Source organism: Hippoglossus hippoglossus, chromosome 6, assembly GCF_009819705.1.
Source record: "Hippoglossus hippoglossus isolate fHipHip1 chromosome 6, fHipHip1.pri, whole genome shotgun sequence".
Classification (NCBI taxonomy): Eukaryota; Metazoa; Chordata; class Actinopteri; order Pleuronectiformes; family Pleuronectidae; genus Hippoglossus; species Hippoglossus hippoglossus.
The window spans coordinates 19,455,278-19,474,797 of NC_047156.1; the positions used below are offsets into that span (position 1 = coordinate 19,455,278).

Below are 19,520 nucleotides of genomic sequence, written 5' to 3' on the forward strand. Positions count from 1 at the left end.
TCTCACAAACTATAGAGACAGTAGGTATCCATTGTCTTTCCCACAGCCAGGCCGACTGCAGTGAGATAAAGTCTAACGAGGATGTCTGTAGACTATCAGTTATCAGTTCAAGGTTGGTCTCGTTTGTAGTTTTATTACAGCGTGCTCATATCTGTATCATAAAGAATGTGATTCGGTAACATTTAGGACACATTGCACACTATGTATGCCGCCAAAAAGCTAACCCAAATTGGTACTTACATGAACATTAACATATTTACGTCCTCATAAGTAATATTTTAAAGTATTTAAGACTTTTTAAGGCCTGAAATTCAGATAATTAAACACTAGAGAAACCAAACTCCTTAACAACATCAGCTAATTCATAAACAGCATATAGTAAAATCATAATTACATCAATTTGCTATTTAGGACAACTGATTTATAGAAAATACTGTATAAAACCTGATGTATGCTGAGCTTACACTCAGATGATGCATGTTCACTGAGTCAGTGAGGAAAAAGCAGAAGAAGAAGCATCACTGATCATGAGATATCTTAACAGCCATTGTTTCCAAACTCCCTGTCTTTCCTCGCTTGGGTTCTAACGTATATCTGGACAACGTTTAATTAGAATTGGCAACTGCTCGAGTTCATGGAGTTGAACGAATCAATTATAGAGGGTTGGTACTCGCTCTCATTAAAACTCAAAAACCTTTACAACAATATTCTGTAAGAGTCGCTGGCCTAGATCCGCGGGACGCGGTGGCTGGGATGTGTCCGTTTGTTTGTTTTGCTTTCGATTTTTCTTTGATTTTTAATCATTGTTATTTGCTGCATATTCTGTGTATCTGTTATTATTTTCAAATTTTCACAATTAATAGCAATTGTTTTAAGCTTTTCCATCTCTCTGCTATATATGTTTTTAAGAAATCTAGGAGTCAAGCATCAATTTGAATCATGATGAAATTTTAAAAAAAAGCAGCAACCCCCAGAATAGAGATTCCTGTTTTATGGCTGGTTTAGCAAAGGTAATTGAGTCCGATGCTGTTTCACCTCTACACATTATCATTAGTGACAGCAGGCTGCAGACGTTGGTTTCTTCCATCCCAGCTTGTCCAATTCATTTTCCACTCCTTAGTCTCAACCTGTCTGACCACAAGTGAATACACAGAAAACTGACAGAACATAAGATGTACCTGTTGAAAGTTTAATAAGGTTCATGTTATTGTATAGATATGTGACTACTGGATGAAATGGGATAGCTAACTGGTTTGGCACTTTTTTCCTCTCACACTTTCTCACACATGTTCTCCTTCATCTCCATCTAAGATCCACCCAATTAGGCAGGAAACTAAACTGTTCCCCTCGTAAGTGGTTGATGTTTTAGTGATGGTCTGCCTTTATGTCACTCCAGCTGCTTTTATGACTCCACGCTTTGACAGGAAAAACTCATTAAGTGCATTTATTAACATGCAGTCTGGGTCAATATATTTGGTAGGGTTGGCATTTTAACACAGGAAGTCAAACCGCCACCCCCTTTAACTAATCATCTGTTTGTATGGATTCAAAACAAACATTTTGTATGTTTTGGGTAAGTGCTGAAACAATTAGGAATCCATAAGGGGGAAAATGTATATCTTAATAATGAGTGTATGCTCTGAAATCAACATAATCAATGTAGTCAAGCTTTTCTCAAAATTATGACAAAAAAAGATCTTGGCTTTGACATGATTACACCAATATTAGTAAACTGCAAGTGTTATAAATTCCAACCTTGACAAGTCCATATAAGTTTTTTTTTCTACCCAAGCTCAGCGTGTCAGTGGCCAGCAAAGAGGACAAGTGAAGCAGTAAAGAGCTTGTAACCATGACCTCTAATCACCACTGAGACTTAAATGGCTTCCATATGGCCCACTCGAGACACCTGGCAGCCATCTTGGCTCTAAGGGGGAATCAGGATAGGGCCTCTGTTTATTGTGTGAAAATGAGAAACCAGCCCATTACAACCCCTCCAATAATGTGTCATACTCTAAACTGATTGCATAAACTGAGAGAACCAAACAAAGCTTAGCTCTAAATACCACATTCAAATAGATCCTTTACACTGTAATTAGCTCTGTCAGGCAGAGGTGCTTTGTGCCTTGTCTACACTACTGCAGATAGTTTTTGCACAGACGTCTTACTCCTTGTTTAAAAGAAAATCTCCAACCACACGCGCTCCGTCAAGATAAGTAGACAAAAACGACTACAAATGCTCAAACAAGCATGCTTGGCCAGTAGGTGGCGATAAAGTCTATGTCAATGATCTGTTAAATACCAGAGAAGAACGCTGCTGACCAAGTAATATTGGGCAAGGCAGACAAAAAGTGGTGTGGTAACGCTAAATGCTAAAAAAGCAGTGCTAACCAAATGGAGCAAGACTGGTATTCAGTTGCCATTGTTGTTGTTTCTGGTGCAGGCTCATTACACACAGCAACAGTGGACTGCACAAAGTAAACTGTGACGTCATTGTTTCCCAAAGGATCCATTTCACGTTCATGTACACACACAGTTTTTGTAAATCTGCATTTTGGAAGACGATTGTAAAAAATCCTCAGTTTTAGTGACTTTAAACCATTTGCGTGTGGAGGAGATGCCCGTATGCAGAGGGAAAGGTTTGTTGAGCAAAATATCCACATTCAGTGGACAGTGTAAAGAAGGCTTAAAGAATATGCTACTGTCAATGAGTAACATGCTCACGGTTATGCTGTTTATACATGCAGATGTTTAGCAGATACTATGTTCAACATGTTAGCATGCTAACATACAAGAAGTAAAATTCAAGAACTAAACACAGCTGAGGTTTATGGGAATCTCTGTGGTTTTGTAAGTCATTGGTCAGAAACCATTGGCCAAACTGAAATTTCTGTCATCACCAGATTTGCTCATACATGTGTCTCACTAATATCGCCACAAAGACTGAGAAGAGAGATATTGTGATTTATCTATTTATGATTATGATCTGCGGTGGCGGCAGTGAGCCCCTATGCTCTAAGTATAAACACGTTTGAATAGGCCCCCATCTTTAGCAATTTTTTACTGTCAGATCTAAAGTAGTGTGACACAATAAGATGTTGGCCTAACAGTTTATAGCTTTTGTGGTGACTCTTCAAGCCTAAAGGAAAAAAATTACGTATTATTAGATTTGGCGACAGAAATATTCAGTGAAACTTATTTTACGTTTATCTACAGTATTTATTTTCAAACCATTTAAAATACAGATGAAAAACAGGACAAAAGTATAAGCTGAAGACTCATTTTTCTCAAGCAAGTGCCAAAACAAATGTCATTCCAAAGAGTTGTTTTGGCTACCTAAATGCCCTGAATGCAAAAGCACATGAAACTTCCATTTCCAAGGCTTTTAAGGCAGCATGACATCATTTCACATCCCTCATTATTTCATGAAACAAAACTGTCCTAAGAGGAACAGATTAAAAAAAGGTGGGTTTCATCTCTGCAGCTCGAATGTAGTCCACATGACATATGATACTTCATTGCCAGCTGCCCTTGAACTGTATTACAACAGCAAAGATAGCTACATGACAATATTCAATGTTGTTGAGAAACACCTTCACAGAGCTGGAGGCATCAAGTTCTGAATAACCACACTGCTGTGAAGTCAGTTTGATTGAGCAGTAATATAATGGGCCTTAGATCTTTTATTGTGAAATTGTGGTTCACTTGTCTGAGACTGAACTGTTGAAGGAAAGATAACTTTCAGAAGCTGGATGGTTTTCTTTGAATGATATGTTTGGGTTAATGAACTTCAGAGTGACAATAATCCTCAATATATTTGATATCTATTTCTAACTGTCACTGTACATCACAGTAACAATGAGAACAGTACTATTCTCAGTGCATTACCTTCGGCATTCCCCCTCGGCTCTTCCAAGAAAAAGGTGGCATCTTTCTTCTCCCCAGAGTCATCGATGTGATCGTAGGTGATCTGGGGGATGGATATGGCTCTCTCTGACCCTTCACGCATAGAACCATTATCCCTGGACTTCAGCCTCCTCTTGGTCCCCCTTTTCTGACAGAGAAAACAGCAACACCCACATCAAAAAGTGTGTCGGGATTATAATAATGACATATAGAGCAATTACAACAAATGGGATTATTAAAAGAGTCGATACCTGAAAATAACCAACAGAATTACATCCATGAGATGACGTCACAGTCAAAAGAAGAGCTTTTTTTGCCTTTACTTCACACTATCCCCCTTAAAATTAGTTACATAAGCTCCTTATTATAGCTCAGCCTCCATATAGTTCACACATTGTATCACTGCCGACACTGCACCAGCCAGCCTGTCTCACAGTCCATTATACTGTATGTTCACGAGTGAACGAGGTCCTGATGTTCGTGAACTCTTTCATTTACAACAGCAACTCCTGTCCAAGCTGAAGGGGACAATCCAGTAATCAAGTCTGAATCTAATCCCAGTTACTTCCTATTTGGGTACAACTGTACACATGAAGTTGATGAGGCAAAGGGATAAACAAGATCAGGTCATCAAGGTCATGGAACTCACTGTCCCTTGCCTGCACAACATAGATTCTTTAAAAACCCAAAGCCAATAAAAGAAAAAAAAACACTGGACTTATTGACCTATCTCAGCCACTTTCATTCATTTAATTTCATAGTTTAATTTTGAAATCAGATTGCCACGAGTTTTGTGGCATGTTTTAATATTGAAGAGTCAAATCGTTTGATATAGACTGGAGACATTTTTGTAAGATTAAGCCATTTACTTTACTTGCTAATGCAGTTGTCTGTTTGAACAACAAACTGTTAGTGATAGTCTGGTCACAATGAATCACATCTGAATGAACATGTCTAGAAAACATTATTCTTGGAAGAATGAAACAAACCCATTCTGTCATACAAGTGTGTTAAAAACCCAAACTTAGCTAAAAACACTGATATACAGAAACACCCAGCTTTCTTTTATATACCTGTGTAGTTCATGTAGTTGGGGACAAGCTGTTTAATCTCAGTTTAACACATAGCTTTTTTATACCCATGTCCCAGCCACTTTCTGGACCTCAATGGGGCTCCAGTCCAACTCTCAGACCAACCGACACTCACCAACGTCATGGACGTGGCCTTTATAGAAACTCAATTATCTGGACTCAGTGGATCAGACTTTGGCATTGACTAGTGGCCAACAGTTCAGTCCAAAAACCCAACGTTTGAATGACTCATTAGGAGAGAGAGAGAGAGAGGTGGAGCAAGACTCAAAGGGAGAAAGGAAAGGGAAAGATGTAAAGGTAGGAAGAAACTGTAACAAGTTTGAAAGACAGGAACAGAGAGATGGAGTTAATATAAAAAGAGGAGAGGGATGAAACTCATTGTGAATGGGAATGAGCGGGAATGAGATGAGGCAGAGGAAAATAGAGAGGGGACAGAAAGCGCAGAAAGGAGAGTTAAATAAAGCCCATTAAACAGAGAAGAAACAGAAGCAAGTCTTGAATGAGGGTTAGGGAGAGGGAGAGAGAGAGAGAGAGAGAGAGAGAGAGAGAGAGAGAGAGAGAGAGAGAGAGAGAGGTAAATCAGAGGAGAAAGTCACAAGCTGAAACAGAAAAGAGCGGAAGCAGGCTTCACTCTCCCCAATGCATGTGGGCTCAATGCTACACAAAGATTTTTTTGTTGTTGTTCTACTAGACAAAGGTTTACTCCCATGAGAAAGGCGGCGGTGACATCATCTCAACTGACTGAGTCTTTGTGCCGCCCAGACAAAGGCCTCAAGTCATCCTGGTGGAGTCAAGCCTTGGTGGTGGGGGGGGGGGGGTGTGCACGAGTGAGTGAGTGTGTGTGTGTGTGTGTGTGTGTGTGTGTGTGTGTGTGTGTGTGTGTTTGTGGGAACTTAACTTGCCCTTTTACGCTGCACGGCCCAGACACAACATAGCTAATATTGTTGTGAAAGGTGAAATGCACAAGGAAACAATACGGTGTGGGTCAGCCATTCAAAACCACAGCGTGCACTATCACAGTCTGATGACTTCTTCTGACAACGTGACGAGTCCTTGTTGTTCCACAGCTCAAGCTCAAAGGGTAATTCAAATGTCTATTATCATGTATTCCTTTTTAAATGCAATATAGGAAATACCATGTATAGATTTTTCATATTAAAATGTCATATCTAAAATGAGAATGAACAAATAAATGGACATTTGCCCAAAGTTTGGACTGAATTATGTAAATCTCTGGATGGAGTTTCCCCTCAGTGGACAGATCAAAGTGAAGAGACAGAACAAACGGAGGAGAGAGAGAGAGACGAGGAGTCTCTGGTTGGATTTAAACCAAGGGCATCACAAGGTCAAAGACAAACTTAATATCTAATGGATATAACGTTTTTTTTTAGGGGAATAACTGGCCTGTCTTCTGAGAAAAGGAAATCGAAATCAGCTGAAAACTCACGAGCCACAAAATACCATTGGTTCAGCATAGAAGTTCAAAGTAATAATTACCGATATGTGCAGTTTCCTAATGTTAGGACTGGAGTTGTCAGATTCCACTGTGGTGACAGCCTCTGGAGTCAGGACGTACATTTTCCATGTAGCAGCACAGCCGTATGGTTTCTCTGCTGCATAACACCTCCACAGCGTCTGAGGAGGGCAGGTTAAAACACAGAGTTACTGTTTGTCAGTCCAATCCAAAATTTAAAACCAATCACAGGACTATGCCAGTGGTGCAGCAATAAACCAGGTACATCGTGTACTACAGTTTTTGGTTTAACATTTTAAAATTAAGTGTTTTTGATTGACTAAGAATATTTATCAATACAAAGTCATAAGGTTGATATTTGTCAGTGTCCTGCAGACATTCAGGTGTCTTTGTGTCACAGGTGTATAAACTCTCAGTGGTTGTGTGTCTGTTGTATTCAGTGTGACTGTGACCCTTGTAATGGTTCGATTTCTGGCACAGAATCACTACAATTCACCTCTGGCCCTTCTGGTGTGCAGCTCACCTTTTCCACAACTCAATGGGAATTTCCAGAAAACAAACACTACAACTTTTTCTCTGTTCAGTTTCCAAACTTTGCTGAAGTTTTCACTGGCAAGATCTGAGGAGTGCAAGTTTGCACCTTTCAAAAAAAATAAAGATCAGATTCTGAAGCCATGTTCACGGTCCAATAAAAACATGTCCATGGGTCTGTTTACTGTCTGACCTGGTTTTTTAAGGATATCTTGTAGTATAGTATGAAACGCTTGAGTACATCACCACAGCACACAGCGGCCCCTGCATTTGATTTCAGGATACAGGACATTAATATAGTGATGGATTCAAAATAGTTTAGTTTATATCTTTTATGAGAAAACCCATTGGTATTTCCTTAAATGTACAATATGCAACTTCGGCCCCTACAGGTCTCTTTCTGTATTAAAGTTTTATTCCCATTACGCAGCAAAAGGCAATGAATAATCGTGATCAATTACGAGTGACCAACAACACTGGCATTGCTGTTTGGCCCGGAAGTTATAGCAGTGATGGGAAAGTCACAGGTAAATTGGACATAATGCAATTAAAAGATGACAAAAATGGGGATTTGTCTGGGTTTGAACATTCTTGGAACATTTTAGAGAATGTAATTACACAAGTCAACCAAATATATAAACATAGCTTTAATCTTTTAACACATTTGAATGAAAACAGTGTTACATATTATATCTTTATAGTCAAGATGCTTCAATTTGATGCTAAAATGTACCTGAATGAGACAAGCTGCAGCAGGAATCTGTCTGTTGAAATGCTTCTGTCTCTGCTTCTGTTGAACCTTTAGAGCAAAACCTGAGCCCAAGATACCCTGGTAGGGGAGAATTAAGTTGTAATGTACCAGTAAAATGTATATCACATTAAAGATGTAGGTAGATACTTTGAATTTAAATCATTAAATCTGCACATTAGTACTAAAAATGATAAAGATAAATAATCTTATTGTTCCTCATCACTAAGAGCAAAGTGTCAACCAAGCTAATACGGTTGGGACATAATGAAAGAAAGTTTAATAAAATGTAAATGGAAGTTGTTCCTTGATGCTTATGAATCTAGGATTAAAATTATATTTACAGCCGGCAGAGCAAAGAAGGAGATGGCGAAGACGCTGAAGCAGGAGGCGATGGCCTTGCCGATCCACGTTTGAGGAATTTTGTCTCCATAGCCGATGGTTGTGACCGTCACCTATAGAGACAGAGGGGAAATGGAGTTCCTATTAAATCTATAGAGATTAACATAAGCAGAATGTAAGAAAAATGTATGACATTCAGTGTCCTCGATTGACACAAGAAAGACTTAAGACAAACCAAAGCTATACGATGGCATGTTTAGGGAAGCCAGAGAGTTTATTCGATATGCATTTCAAAACAAGAGTCAGACTAAAAACAAAGCCTCACAGTAGAGTAAGTATTATAATACTTGTCCTGACAAAAGGAGCCCATGAGAAATCTTTTAATGAAATTACAACTGATGTGTTTTATCAATGTAGAGTTCATCTCAGGATATGTTATGATAACCGTATTTTACCCCTTATGAACCTGAAATATATGTGAAAATTGTGTGACTTGAATGCCATTGTCTTTTCATTTTAAATCAAATGTTTGCTTGTGTTTAAAAAGTATGTTTCAAGTTATGTGTTTTTATTCTAACTTTATTCAAGAGGTTTACTTCTTTAAGAGTCTCGTATGGGCTGTTACTGTAACTGGTTTCATGCAGTGGCACCATCCATAGCTCTATTATTACACCGGCTTCCCATCAGAAGTAAAGCTCATGTACCCACAACAAGGGCGGCACAATTTCATTTGTCATCACTACACCTGGCATTCCATTGGTTTAGTGAATTTTGACTGACATGCACACAGGAGCGGCATGACTGCGAGGAGAAGAGCTGAAGCTGGAGCACAGGAAATCTGCCCAGGCAACAATTTGAGCACAAGCAGAGTAAACCTAAGCACAAGTGTGTGAGCTCAGGATTTGGAGAGAAATCAAATCCTAAATCTGAATGTGGTATCAAAAGTCCTGCTCTCAAACTGAAAGAGCCGGCTCTTGAATAAAGAAGAAAAAACACCATGTTAAACAGACAAAGATTGAAAAGAATTAAAGATGCCTCTCATTTCTAATAAAAACACCAGTCAGTGCAGAGCTCTCAGAGGTTTACCTCAGTAGTCTATAACAGGGGTTAAACAACAAAAGAAAAAGTTCATCAGCCATTCTGGGCCTCGGCTCCACGACCGTCAGCGGTGGCCGGAGCATTTCAAGCTCCTGCTCCTCAAAAGGGAATAAGATTCCCGACCACTAATCCTCGGCGAGTGTAGGAATTTGCCGGGGTGAGGCGGGAGTGGGGTGTGTGGGTGGGGTGGCGGGGGCAAACAAATGCCTCTTACATTTGCATGTACACCCACTCTGTAAGCCAAGCCAATTCTGACACATTCAGAACCCGCTGCAGTGGGTGTCTATGGGGTGTCACCGTGGTGCGCTAACAAAGCGGCTGATGTAAGGTGAGATACTTAAAAAGGCTTTGGGAGTTTAAAAAAAAAGAGAAGAAGAAGGAGCTGAGGCAGGAGGGGTACGTGTGCATGTGTGAGTGTGTGTGTGTGTGTGTGTTGGGGGGGTGGGTGGAGTAGTGGGGGGTTGTGGTTAATCCCTCATCCACAAATCCGATGACTAAACAATGTCCTCCAGACCATCAGAGTGGAATGGTCTACTCAAAAACACCCCTCTCATTCAGACTGTAGGGTGTGTGGCACAAACCTCTTCATGTCGACACAAAAGGTCACGGACCAGCTCTTTGAATATGTGCACGTCTGTATGCAAACAGAAACCAACCCTGTCCCGAACTGCATGTCGTGCACACTGTATGTGCGATTACACCCGATTCAAATTGTACATGATTCTCATTTTCCAAATGTTTGGTGTCACACTTCAAAAAGGGACACTCGTGAAGTTTGATTTGAAGGTTGAAAACCAATTTGCAAAAGACAAAGAAAAGCAGGGAAGGTATATCAGAGGGCGAGAGGAACGGAGGGAGGAAGGGAGGGAGAGTGAGAAGAGGAGGGGATATGAATCATGGCGTTGGCTTGTCCTCCAGCTGTGCTCTGCACCTGCACGTCCGATAGAAGGAATAAGCAGTAGGAGAGCTTAGCATTCTCCAATCAGCGCTATCTCATTTTAGTAAGCGCGCGCACACACACACACACACACACAACTACTCACAAACCGGACCATGCTGCCTATTGTAGCAGCTATTGTAATGCTCTGAAGTTTACAGTCTCAGTAAAACAAAAAGGTGCAAATCCCAGGCCGTGATTCTTTTCTCGACAATGGGAACAGAGCAACACAAATAGGAGCGTTTCTTCCACTAGTGAGGAGCACTGTGACCCCTCTAACCTCCGTTACATAAAGGTAGTAATCCCACAATTAAAATTTTAATTAAGGGACCTGACACTTTATAGTGGTGCTTTAAAGGGTGCTTTGAGCCAAAGAGCTCAGAGGTGAATGGTTTATTACCGTCTCTTTGTGGCGCACTGATCCCCTGCACAAGGCTGCCATAGGTTTCTCATTACTCTGCGCTTTTAATTCAAATGTTTAATTAACTGCTCTGGGAACCCGAGCCTCCGCACACAGAAGGAAAAAGGCGAAACCAGCTCTGCTCACGGAAAACATCTACACACCTGCCCGTGTTGCAACAACATGTGCATTGCTGCACGAGAAACACAATGAAGAGAACTTGCGGGGGAAAAAATGGTTTATAACTGGTCCAACTAGAGTGGCCACCCATCTCCATTTCTCCAGCTAAGACTCCACTTGAGTGCTCATTGTACATATAAGTTGTTACAGCTCTTCAGATAGAGGATTTGCACGGGATGGGGCCCATCAGGAATTTAAGCTATGGTTGGGAATTCAAGGACCATTCAAGGATCCCAGTAATATATGCATAGTGAAATTCAGAAAATATGCTCATACAAAAACATCATTGAAAGACTAAACAACAAAGAATTACAACAGATTTCTTTCGCTAGATTGTCTGCCTTACCACGCCCCACCACAGGGCATCAGCGTAGCTGGCGAAGCCCGTCTTGCCCTCCTCATCCACAGCATCCTTCTCCGCCAAGTAGACAAAGTAGGACGAAAAGATCAGGCCCAGGAATCCGATGTACAGAGTAGTGATCAGCTCCTGGAAAAGAAAAAAACACCCATAGTTGACTAAAACTTATGAGAGAGTACCACGTATGAAGAGAATAACATAAATATAAATATATATCATTTAACTCTGGTTTGCTCTGCCAAAGATGTAATGGATAACAACAGCTATCAATGTAGCATGCTCGATCCCTCATGTCTTTGTGCACTTTCCTGAATATGGGAAATATCAGTGACTCTATAAAGCTAAAATCTATTAAAGTTGCTTTTAAGGGCAAGGCTAGTTAATTTGCAAAGCCCATTTAACAACAAGGCAATTCAAAGTGCTTTTCATAAATATAAAAGCATCATGACTGTTGTAAGAAGAATATAAGCCAATAAGAAATGAAATGAAAAAGAGTTGAATAGGGGACCAAAAACAAAATAGACAATATAAGAAAAAAAAAAGAGTGAACATAACTGTGCAGTGTAAGAAATTTGTAAGTTTGTGATGTAATGTAAAAAAGCATTTATTTAAAAGAACTAAAGTCACAGTAGACCTGCAGCTCTCTGAGAGCTTGTTTAACATATGTGGAGCATAAAATCTTAATGCTGCTTCTCCATGACGTTTTGTCTCTGGGGACAGAAAGCAGACCTGTGGGGTCTCGACGGCTCACAACGCAGCAGTAGATCAGCAATGTATTTTAAAGTGTTTTGACGTAAATGATTTTATAGACAGGGAGCCAGTGTAAAGATCTCAGAGCTGGAGTGATATATATGATCCACTTTATTGGTGTTAGAGAGGCCTCGAGCAGCAGGATATTGAATCAGCCTCGGCTTTCTAACTGATTTTGAGAGAAACCTGTAAACACACCATCACAGTCCTCAAGTCAGCTGAAGATAAATCCAGTTAAAGGGAACAATGCACAAGTTTCAAATGAGCTGATGTGACATGTTGCTAGCTGTCCCTAACTGTATGAACCTAAGGTGTCAAGTTGATCTATCCCTGAATGATGATTGATGATTGTGTTTGGGTTCTACTCTGTGTCCATGTGAGCCGATGAACTCTAGCTTGAAGATTCATTATGCTGGAGCCATGACAGTGTTTTTTGACATTTGACATGAGTTTTATGGTGCTTTTGGTCCTAATGTCATAAGCATCACAGTTTGTGCTGCTGAGACCAGTCATGAGTCAGACAGGTCCCCCACCACCTTCTAAATAACAGGAAGGATTAACAGGATGTGGTGGTTATTATAGTTGTCAACAGTGGTCTACTATCAGTCAAGCTGGTGGCATTTAGGGGTTAAACATGACTGTACTTTTTTTTTTTCTTCTTTAAAAGTGTCATGGTGGCAAGTGAGCACAGTTTCTGGCCTTTGTGCTGTTTTCCTTTAGAGCTACAGAGGTTGAAACCCATGTGAATAGGACCCGTGCTTCTATGAAAACCCATGTGGAGCTCGACACATTTCCACTAAACAGAGCAGATCATTTGATAAAGTGATCATCTGACAACGGCGAGATGGCAACAAATCACGTTGGACCCGTCTTGGTTTCGTCTTAACGTTTTGTTTTCTTGACCTTTGCACGCGATCCTCAGCGATCAGTCGTGTTCTTATGCATCAAAGAGACACGAGCGTCCGGTTTGACTATAACCAAAGAACACGGTCGACTTCAGAGATTAAGAAAAGAACATTACATCCTGTGACTTCATTCTGTGTCAGCCTGACAAAAAATACTGCAAACAAATGTACCAGAATGGTCTCCTGTGGCTGATTTGTGCACATGTGCATGTATTTCTGATTGCACACGAAGAATTTGTTAAACTGCATTAAGCTGTAACTATGGTATGGATTACAGCAGTTTATCTGCATGCTGTACAAGCAGCCTAAAGAAGAACTGCTGCTAAATAAAGCAACAGAACTGTTCTAGTCGTTCTATATGTGATTTTAAAAAGTACTTAGAAACAAGACCATACATTAACGTACAGATAAGAGCAGCAGCCTGAGTACTTTCAACCCACCTGTCGATGAATGAAGACTACAGATCCCAGGAGCCTCCATGTTCCCCCCTGCCGATCCACGTGCAGCATGCGCAGGATTTGGAGGAACCGGATGCCCCTGCAACACACAACACAGCCTCATCTGTCTCATCATCATCTGATCCCTTGTCAGCTACTGTACATGAGAAAAATAATAAAACAATGCGGAGTGAAAATAACTTCTGTACCTGATGGCAGACGTAGCAAAGACTTGGCCATTGGAGCCGACACCGAGCACAATGATTGAGGCAATGACCACGATCAAATCTGTGAGAAGGAAAAGAGACACACAGACAAAACAACAACAAAAAAATGATCGTAAAGTCAGGGTTACAATCAGTTCAGTTTTAATGAAGCTGTGCACTAAAACAAAGTTGTAATGATGCAAGTGTTTGATCTACGAGACAAATTCATGCCATTAAATGGGAACAAAGAAAAATGCCAGGTGCACCTATGATTGATATGGGCTTCCTGATAAAGCGGAGGCGTCCTTTGATGCCCGAATATTTGTTGCGACAGCCTGCCGACCACAGCCGCACCACATACTCCGTGCCAAAGAACAGCACCAGCACAATCTCCTGCGGAGCACAATGCAAACAGCATGAGCAAGGGTTACATTAATCCATTGGTACAGAGACAATCATTGCAGAACACATACGGGACGAGGGGATGTGGAAGCAGATAAGGTATCATTTCTTAAAAAACGCCGTGCCGCGCATTAAAACTCACCTAAAAGATTTGAGGCCATTTTAATCAATCATCAAGATGTACGATGCGATAGGAGAGGGTAATGACAGGTGTGTGAGGCGGAGAAAGAGAGACACTGAGGTGGTCTAGTTAGGACCAAGACCACCAAACCACCCAGGAGGAAAGATGGAGGTTGATAACAAGGCTGATGACAGCTCATATTAAGACAGGGTCAATGGCTAAGTGATGGAAGCCCCAGGATGAAATGCCATCGCACCGCCTGACAGATAAGAGGGGAAAATAATCAGCTTGGGTGTGGAAACACCTTAAGACAGATAAATATACTTGTTATGAAAAATCCACAAATGAAAGTTTATGCCTGAGCTGTATAATCGTGCACGTATATCCCTGTTGAGTCGCCACTGTGCATTGTGTTTTTCCTTGAGCGTGCATGCATGTGTGTCCTCTCTGAACTAATTAAGTCCGTCCGACAGAGATCGCTTTCCTGGCCACCGCGTATCCATAATATTTGGCCACTATACTGTCTGTTCGAATCTGAGGCCGTGTGGGTGGCCATCTCGTTGATTGCTTGAACTGGCTGCTCCCTGACCGCTCCTTATATGAAACGTAATACCACGAGCCCTGCTGCAATAACACAGCGCCACACAGCCCCGAAAACAATGAGCTGCCAATCACACCAGACACGACTCAGGCAGGCTAAAGTGTCACTTTCGAGTATCAGAGAGAAAATGTGCTTTTGTGTATCTTAAGTTATAGCTTTTGCAACGGTGTAAAACAACTTTATTTTGAATACCAGCCCTAATCAGGGCGATTATAGTGACAAGGCAGAATGACAGATCTGTCTTGATGCTTTTTACATTTGAAGTATATATTAATACATATTCAATAACTAACCATTTTTGACAGCTTTAGATTTTGAGCTTGAGTCGTCTGGCGTGGTATTCCTATATACTCACTAATCAACTCCATGGATTGCTAATTTTCTGCCATTGAGTTAAAAAACAAAGAGAGAGGAAGAAAAAGGAAGAAAAGAAGACGGAGACTGGCCGAAATGGTTCAGTACACCTCTATAACATACCCTGATAATTAGGCTGAAATGGTTTCACTTCACAGAACAAACTAGAAGGGCAGTTGGAGAGCTCAACCTCCGCCAAGGCTAACGCCCTAACTCGCCACGTTAAAGAAAAGAGGGGGAAAAATCCTGTTTGATGCGGATTCGCTCCAAAATAGAAAAGGGTCGTCCTTTGGCCGTGCCCCACCCTCCCGAAAATATCTTGGAAAATAAGTATTTTTTTAGTAATCATGCCGAATGAGAGACAGACAAACAAATGAAAACAAAAACATAACCTCCATGGCGGAGTTAATTCGAGAATCTTCACTAATGTTAAAAGTCACACTAAAACATCAGCACCCACACGGCAGTGTTTGTGCCGACTCCCACTTCATCAAGCTTCAGTAATTATGACATCTGGGTCACATTTGAAAGGCAAAGGTACACATGAATTGGTGGAATTTGAAGGGATTAGTCAGAATAATTCCATAAAGTGGGTCACCCAGATGTTGGGGTGTTTTTTGTGTGTGTATCAGAAACTGGCAACACCGTGTTTACTGAAAACAGCCGCCTGTTCGCGCAGCGGTAATCTCATTCAAAGAGCTGCGAGGGAATTACGGTATCAGATGAAAATGTGATTAAATTGTGTCCCGCTACACGGGAGATGCACGTAAACACACAGTCACTCATTACATCTAGATTTACCTGAGCTTCACAAAGCTTCTGCAACTCGTGGACGTTTGACAATTCAGAGTAATAGCCTTGTTATTAATGTTGGAGTCCAGACAATAACGTAAATCCCATTTAAATTGCACATGTTTCCTCAGAGGTCAGTTGTTTTATAATACGTTTATAATCACGTGGCAAAATCATCTCCACCTTGCAGGTACTGGTGCTGCTGAGGTGGTTTTAGTAGGAATATGGTCGTGGATTTTGAACATCAGAATACTGTGGTTCAATTAGTTTGGGTTTTCTGGCACAATAACTGAAATCAAATCAAAAGCTTCAGTATCACATGAGAAAGGTGTCACTCATAAATAGGACTTGATTTTCTATAGAGCTTTTTGCGCTTTCGCTTAATCGTCCCTTAAGATTTCAGTATATTTTGTGTTGGAAGTCTAAAGGTGTGACTCAATAAAAGGTCAAACAGTCACAAAAACCACAAGGATTCACCCTGTATTCTGACTATAAATAAAAACGCATGCATATTTTGTGGTTATCAAATCTTCTGGCACAGTTGGTCAAGGGGAAATTGTGTATTAAGAGTAGCGCTAAATGGAGGTTATTACCATCTTTAGGCATGACTATCCACATTTATTGAAACTTTTATGGAGATCCTGTGATCGTTTTTCTGTTAAGTGTTGGGTAGATTGGTGAACCACAAATATTTCTGCGAAAAGATTCCAATGAAAATTAAATTTAAAGCCTTATGGTTGTCTGCCTCCACCTGCAGGTCACACAACTTATGGGTGTTAAGTAATGGCCAAAGACGTTCATCAAGATGTCCCAACAAAACTGACTTTTGACCTTCTGTCGTTATTGAATCATATTTTTCCAAAGATACATTTGTCACAATGAATATGTAACCTAATAATGGCACAAATTCTCAGTTATGATTATCGGTGTCACCACCTCATCCTCATCCTCGAAGCAAAGTGAAGGTTTGTGCAAAATCTGAATAAAATCCTGTGAGTTCACAAGAATGGACAGAGGCAAAAAGACGGACACGAAAACCAGAATGTAGTGTGTGGAAAACTGTGCTAACATAATGTTGGCCACAAGTAAATGAGGAGAATAGTGATGTTATTGTGGATGGCAGTTAACTGTTTCAGAATTTAAGACCTTCAATGATCAAAAATAAGATTTTAAGATATTTTATGGAGTAACATTTTTTAAAATACAGCAAATTCAAGACTTTTTAAGACTTTACAGACACACTGCTTTATCTGAAGGGTGTTTAGCTTGAGGCATGGTTGTGCAGCTACATACATGGCAAAGGCCGAAAAATTGTTTTTGAAAATATGGAAGCGATGAACAAGACCGAGGCAGAAGAGAGAACAAAGACGAGATCCATGGGACACGTGTGTGTGTGTGTGTGTGTGTGTGTGTGTGTGTGTGTGTGTGTGTGTGTGTGTGTGTGTGTGTGTGTGTGTGCGCGCCTCCTGGCCAGCCTGGCTTTACTTTGGCAGGTGCCCTGAAGGCCAAATATCCTCAAGGACGAATGTCCCTCTCTGCCATTCAAAACAAGCAGAGTGTGACTCACGGATGTCGGCTGACTCTGAAACTTCTAAGTTTTGCTGCTACCACCAGTAGACGCCACCATGACACCACTCGCACAGCTCCACCCCTTCAGACAAACACACAGATACACACACCTACACACAATAAGGCATTATCTTATCTCGCAATTTATACTGAAGCCAAACCACGCATAAATACGTCCAAAGAAAAAGATAAGTAGCAGTAATGGATCAAGATATTTTTTTATATTTTTCGTTATATCTTTGTGGGGCTGATAACTGCTGCTATGGTGAGTAATGAAGCAGCAGAAAAAGGGTGTGGAAAGACGAGGGTGGACCCAGACACAGAAAAAAAGAAGGGAGAGGCATGGAGAAAGAGTTACAGATAACGATGGAGAGTATTTGGCTCTTCCTGAGTATAAATAAATGAATAACTTTGATAGGAGGTCTTCAAAGGGCACTGGCCAAAAGTTTACAGAACACAGTGTCCACTCTGTCCTCTGGTTGCCCCCTGGGACCCAGGAGGTGGTAGATGTGTTTGTTCTTGTGTGTGTGTGTGTGTGTGTGTGTGTGTGTGTGTGTGTGTGTGTGTGTGTGTGTGTGTGTGTGTGTGTGTGTGTGTGTGTGTGTGTGTGTGTGTGTGTGTGTGTGTGTGTGCCCACGTCTCTGTGTGTGTGTCTGTGTAAACTGTGCACGAGTACGCGGTAGCTACATGTGTGTTTATATTCACAGCGTGCTGGCAAGAGACAGATGACAGCAGCCGTAATTCTCTCGTACCTGTTGTAAGCCCGGGATTTATTGCGTCATTTAGCAGCTTTAACAGCCTAATAAGCCGCAAAATAATCAATTTAGCAGCAAGTACCAGCAAGTGGAGTCTGTGCGGAGCCAAATGGTTCTGCACAACTAGTGGCATCACAATAGATTTAAAATCAAGGGCATGAAATATTTGTGCACAGTGTTGCTTACAGTCAAGTGTTTTGGGTGAATAAAATACAGTGCCGACTACCTTTTTAATAACTGCAAGATATTAATCTTTTTAATATCTTTGTGCTGAGGTGTAAGATGGCGGGTAAGACCCGACCCAACCAAGATCTACTGTCTCCATCATGTGGACACAGGTGGATACTGCAGTAAAGCAGAAACAGGCACGTGTCTCTTTTTCTGTGTGTTTTAGAAATTATCCCTTCAATAAGAGAAACATGATTTTTACACAAAAAGCTAATGTCAAGTGTGTTATTGTTAGTTTGCATCGCCGAATTCTCTCAGCAGAGCAGCAATAACTCCTATAAGACAGATGTGTCATTTTTAATTCGTGGATTAAATGTTAAATTCACACAGTAAAAGTTAACAGAAAAAACATGGTGACCTCTTCAAATTTTTATTTTAGGAATAGCAAAACTTTAAAACCCCAAAAATTTCATTTTATAGTGGTATAATCAAGAAATAAGAAAGCAGAAAAAAGCACCCAATCATTTTCATTCAGAAGATGAAACAAAAAGAGGATCTTTGGCTTTTTGGCTTCAGCATTGGTTACCTTAATAATTCTAAATAATTATATTTCAAACTATTACTTATTTTCCATCAAATTGTGGGTTTGTCTGCTTTGTACTATTGATGCAACCATATACCTGCAATAACCCACGACGCAGTAATGAATATGGATTTGAGCTTGTTTGAGAATGAGCACAATGGAAGTACTCACCATCCAGAAAAGGGTTCCAGTGGCGAAGTCTGCATATTGTTCTATAGTTGACAAGACACTGAAGATGAGACACACCAGGACCATGACGAAGCTGTGGAGAGGGACAGCGTTGTTAGTCATCATCACTCACTCTACCACTAATGGAATTTCACAAAGTAGAAATATTTGATTGCTGTATATAGACATACAAGCATTTATTACTTTCAATTTTATGAACAAAACTTGTTTTCAAAGAGGAGTTAATTGAGCAGTAATGAAAAAGAAACATTGGAGGAAACACATCAAAGTAGAAACTACTGGAAAAATCTGTGAGAATCAAAGGAAAATAAAATCATAAAAAGTTTAGAATATTTAGAACGAATGTTTACTGGGACTTCTATAACTTTTTCCTCATTCTGATGATAAATGGTAAAACACTTTTAAAAAGTACTTTTAATACGTAATATATAGTTTATTTTTATCTCTATGGGGACAGTAAGTTGTGCAGATAACTTTTATTCACATTATTTCACACAAAGGATAATAATATCTGCTACAAAATAAAACAAACAAGCCGTTCATTAGTTTGTTGTCCCAAATAAGTGTGAAGGTACTCCGACAAGCACACTTACTGTACATGAAGGTGAGGGCAAAAGAAGAGGAAG

General features: G+C 40.4%; 1 protein-coding gene across 1 annotated transcript in view; it reads right to left on the reverse strand.

Moving 5' to 3' along the window:
- Positions 1-19,520, reverse strand: part of kcnq1.2 (potassium voltage-gated channel, KQT-like subfamily, member 1.2) — a 176,822-nt gene that overhangs the window by 144,401 nt on the left and 12,901 nt on the right. The window contains exons 3-11 of the mRNA XM_034588885.1: positions 18,877-18,967; positions 13,627-13,753; positions 13,364-13,442; positions 13,158-13,254; positions 11,051-11,191; positions 8,092-8,202; positions 7,733-7,828; positions 6,492-6,629; positions 3,886-4,051 (exon numbers count right to left, since the gene is read on the reverse strand). Coding sequence (XP_034444776.1) covers positions 3,886-4,051; positions 6,492-6,629; positions 7,733-7,828; positions 8,092-8,202; positions 11,051-11,191; positions 13,158-13,254; positions 13,364-13,442; positions 13,627-13,753; positions 18,877-18,967 — 1,046 coding nt within the window. The remainder of the gene's footprint in view (positions 1-3,885; positions 4,052-6,491; positions 6,630-7,732; positions 7,829-8,091; positions 8,203-11,050; positions 11,192-13,157; positions 13,255-13,363; positions 13,443-13,626; positions 13,754-18,876; positions 18,968-19,520) is intronic.